The 3,420-nt window shown below is 36.0% G+C and overlaps 1 protein-coding gene across 1 annotated transcript; it reads right to left on the bottom strand.

The window, feature by feature from the left end:
- Positions 1-1,275: 1,275 nt before the first annotated feature.
- On the bottom strand, positions 1,276-2,364 carry LOC133800763 (uncharacterized). Its single transcript, XM_062238816.1, has 4 exons — positions 2,241-2,364; positions 1,915-2,159; positions 1,510-1,830; positions 1,276-1,430 (listed from the first exon to the last, which is right to left on the bottom strand). Exons 1-4 carry the CDS (start codon positions 2,329-2,331, stop codon positions 1,317-1,319), a joined length of 771 nt encoding a protein of 256 aa, XP_062094800.1. The 5' UTR covers positions 2,332-2,364; the 3' UTR covers positions 1,276-1,316.
- Between the last annotated feature and the right edge of the window lie 1,056 nt (positions 2,365-3,420).

Genomic DNA, 3,420 nt, shown 5'->3' with positions numbered 1-3,420 from the left:
GGGGCGACTATAGGGTCGCCCTTGATATTCAAATATTAGGGGCGACATAGTCGCCCCTAAAAGTTGAAATTTCGCCACAAAAATTTAAAAATTTTGAAATATTTTTTCGATATATCGCCCCTAATACTCAATTAGTCGCCCCTAATAATTAAGTATTAGGGGCGACATGTCGCCCCTAATAGTTTACTATGTCGCCCCAAATAGTACACGTGGCATATTATCAGGGGCGACAATGTCGCCCCTAATACTACTTTATTTATAAAAAAATAATAAAATTAATTAATTAAATATTATTAGGGGCGACAAGTCGCCCCTAATACTATATTCTGTCGCCCCAAATTGTACACGTAACATATTACCAGGGGCGACAATGTCGCCCCTAATACTACTCTATTTATAAAAAAATAATAAAATTAATTAAATAAAATTTTAAATAATTATTTATCGAAATATTTATTTAAAATTTAATTAATTAAATATAAAAATATTATATTAAATATTCAAATTAGTATATTAAAATAACAATTATAAATATTCATAATACATTAACATAACAAATATTTATAAAATTAAACAATAATTAATAAAAATATAAACTTAGTCTCCTAAGTCAGTTGCCTCGTCCTCCTCCCTATTGTCTTCTTGTTGTGGTTGTTGCGGTGGTTGTGATTGCTGCGGTGGGGGTGGCGGTGGCGGCATCGGCCAAGGATATTGGGGAGGTAATGTGGACGATCCAGCTCCATACATGTAGGGATACGATGGCTGGGAGGACGGTGGAATCGGACACGGATAAGGTGTTGTTCCGTACATATATGGAGGTACCATATGATAAGACGGCGCTGCCCCGTACATAGAAGGATGAGTTGGAGCTGGAGGTTGAGAAGACGAAGCCCTAGAAGTATTGTCACTATCAGGCACATGCGGCATCTGAACGTTTGGTGGACGAAATGGAGGTACAAAATATTGAGTTAAGAAATTAACTTGATCAGTCAATTTCTGTAAATTATTCTCCAAATTTTCTATATATTCTCTTGAATGATGAGGAGGAACTTGAGACTCGCTGAAGTGAGAGTGTTGGGTAGATGATGACCTCGACCCCGACCCCGACCCCTTCAATTTGCGGCCCACTCCTCGCTCATGTCCACGCCTTTGGCCTAATACTTTTTGTAGCATCTCCTCCTGATCAACTGATGACGGACTATCATTATTAGAAGCATCAGTGGATGTTTGCTGAGTTCGTAACTCAAAATCAACCTTCAGTTTTTCCTGTTTTCAAAAAATGTTAGACACTAACATTAAATATAACTCTATTAATATTAAAAAATATAATTCAAACTTACATAATCTTGGCGAGCATCATCGTTCACGAAATCATTTTTTGATTTCTTCCAATGATAATCCTTCCATGACTCAATAAGGTCCGGGTTCGTCTAAAAAATATAACCAAAATGTTAGAGAACATATAATTTAAAATAACATAATTTTGATAATATTTTATCTTTTACTTACTTTTTCAAAACGGACGGCTGCCAGCGATTTTGTACCCTGTGTTGTAGAATACTTTTGTTTCTTCCGATTTTCCTTATTCTTTATGGAGCGCGCAATAAATTGTGGACTTGTAAATAACTGACAAATCTGCTTCCACTCCTCCTTGTTAACATCATTGGTTGGGTTGTTTAGAACCTTATCCCAATCCTCCGGTCCATTGTAGTATTTCTCAAAGTGTTCGTGTCTTAGTATTTTCCTATTGCGGTATCGGTCTTTCATCTCTCGATCGATACCATTTAAACACTTTAAGAAATCCTCGCGGCCCGCTATTTGATAATAGTACTAAATTGAAAATTAAACATATTAATAATATATGTACTATATTAAAGACAAATTTTAAAAAAATATATTTAATACTATTTTTACCTGAATTATGGCAAGGACCTGATCCTTGTATTGTTGAGGCACTAATTCCCATGAACCGTAATGTCCGGGAACTTTCGTTTTAATTTGGGTTCCCACAAGGCGGACAAAAGCAGCGTGCTCGATTCCAACAACCTTGTACGTTCGTGGGCAAAACGTTACTTCCAGTGGTTTTCCATTTTTACGCCGCCTCTCCTCTAGATCTTTTCCAATAGCTGCGCCACGACCCTTTCTCTTAATTGGGATTCCTGTATTTTTTTTATTAATAATACATAGAATATTAGTATATACATGATAAACATGTGTAAATAAAATAACAAAAAAATTACCTGAGTCGCATGCAGTCGGGATCCTAGTAGGATCCGGTGGAGGATCACCGCCAGCGTCTCCACCGTGAGCTCTAGCCACATCTGCTGACATCTACTAACACGACAGTAATTTAACCTATCTATTTTAATATTTAATTATTATTTATAATTAATTTATTGAGTATTATTTCAATTGATTAGGTAATTTGAAACATGCTATTTGGAAACGAACTTTTTATTTCTCAATATGTATAATACATTGAACACTAGATACAAAACTAAGTAGAATAGTCACTATCCTCACTAATTACATCAACATCTATCGGGCACACATCATCAGTATTATCATCACTAAGGTCGACAATTAATTCATCCTCATCTTCTGCTTCTTCTACACTGTCTGCCATATCATCTTCATTGTCATTAATAAATCCATCATCTTCTTGAACAACTAAAGAAGGTCGATGGGCCATGTTGACTTGAGTCGCTGGTACATCAGATTGCTGAACAACCAACTCTCCGAGATCCACAGTCAAAACAAAATTCGATGAGTTGGTGTCATGTACAACATCAACATCAGCAATCATATCTGAAGCATCTGGAAAGTCCCAAACTTGCCGATGATTCACTTCTTGGACAACTTTCCAATCTCGTCCTCTAACGAGATCATCGATGTAGAATACTTGTTTTGCTTGACTAGCTAGTATGAACGGTTCATCTTTATACCATTCACCGCTAACATTGATACTAGTAATATTATTTACAGTGATGGTTTTCTTTTTTTTCGGATCTGTATTGAACCATTTACATCGAAATAATATCACCGAATAAGAACCAGTAAAAGACAGCTGGAGTATTTCTTCAAGTTGCCCGTAATAGTTAAAACCTTCTGTTCCAGCAACACACACTCCACTGTTTTGTGTAATTCGATTCTGATCTCGATTGTATGAGACAAATCGAACTCCGTTCACTATACATGCTTGGTAGGAGTAAGCCAATAGATCTGACCCAGATGCTAAAGCTAGTAATTCATCAGCATGCTCTAATGACCCAAGTTGGTGCAAGTCATATATCTAATAATAAAGAAATATATTAGAATGAGAATGTAATTTGTAGTATGCAATTTGCTAAGTACAAGTTACCTTCTTATGAAACCATGAACGAAACTCTTTCTTCTGTATCAATTTATGATTGGCAGCCA

This window comes from Humulus lupulus, chromosome 9, assembly GCF_963169125.1.
Source record: "Humulus lupulus chromosome 9, drHumLupu1.1, whole genome shotgun sequence".
NCBI classification, from domain to species: Eukaryota; Viridiplantae; Streptophyta; class Magnoliopsida; order Rosales; family Cannabaceae; genus Humulus; species Humulus lupulus.
The sequence above is the reverse complement of the archived record's forward strand: the minus strand, read 5'-3'. Positions and strand labels throughout refer to the sequence as shown.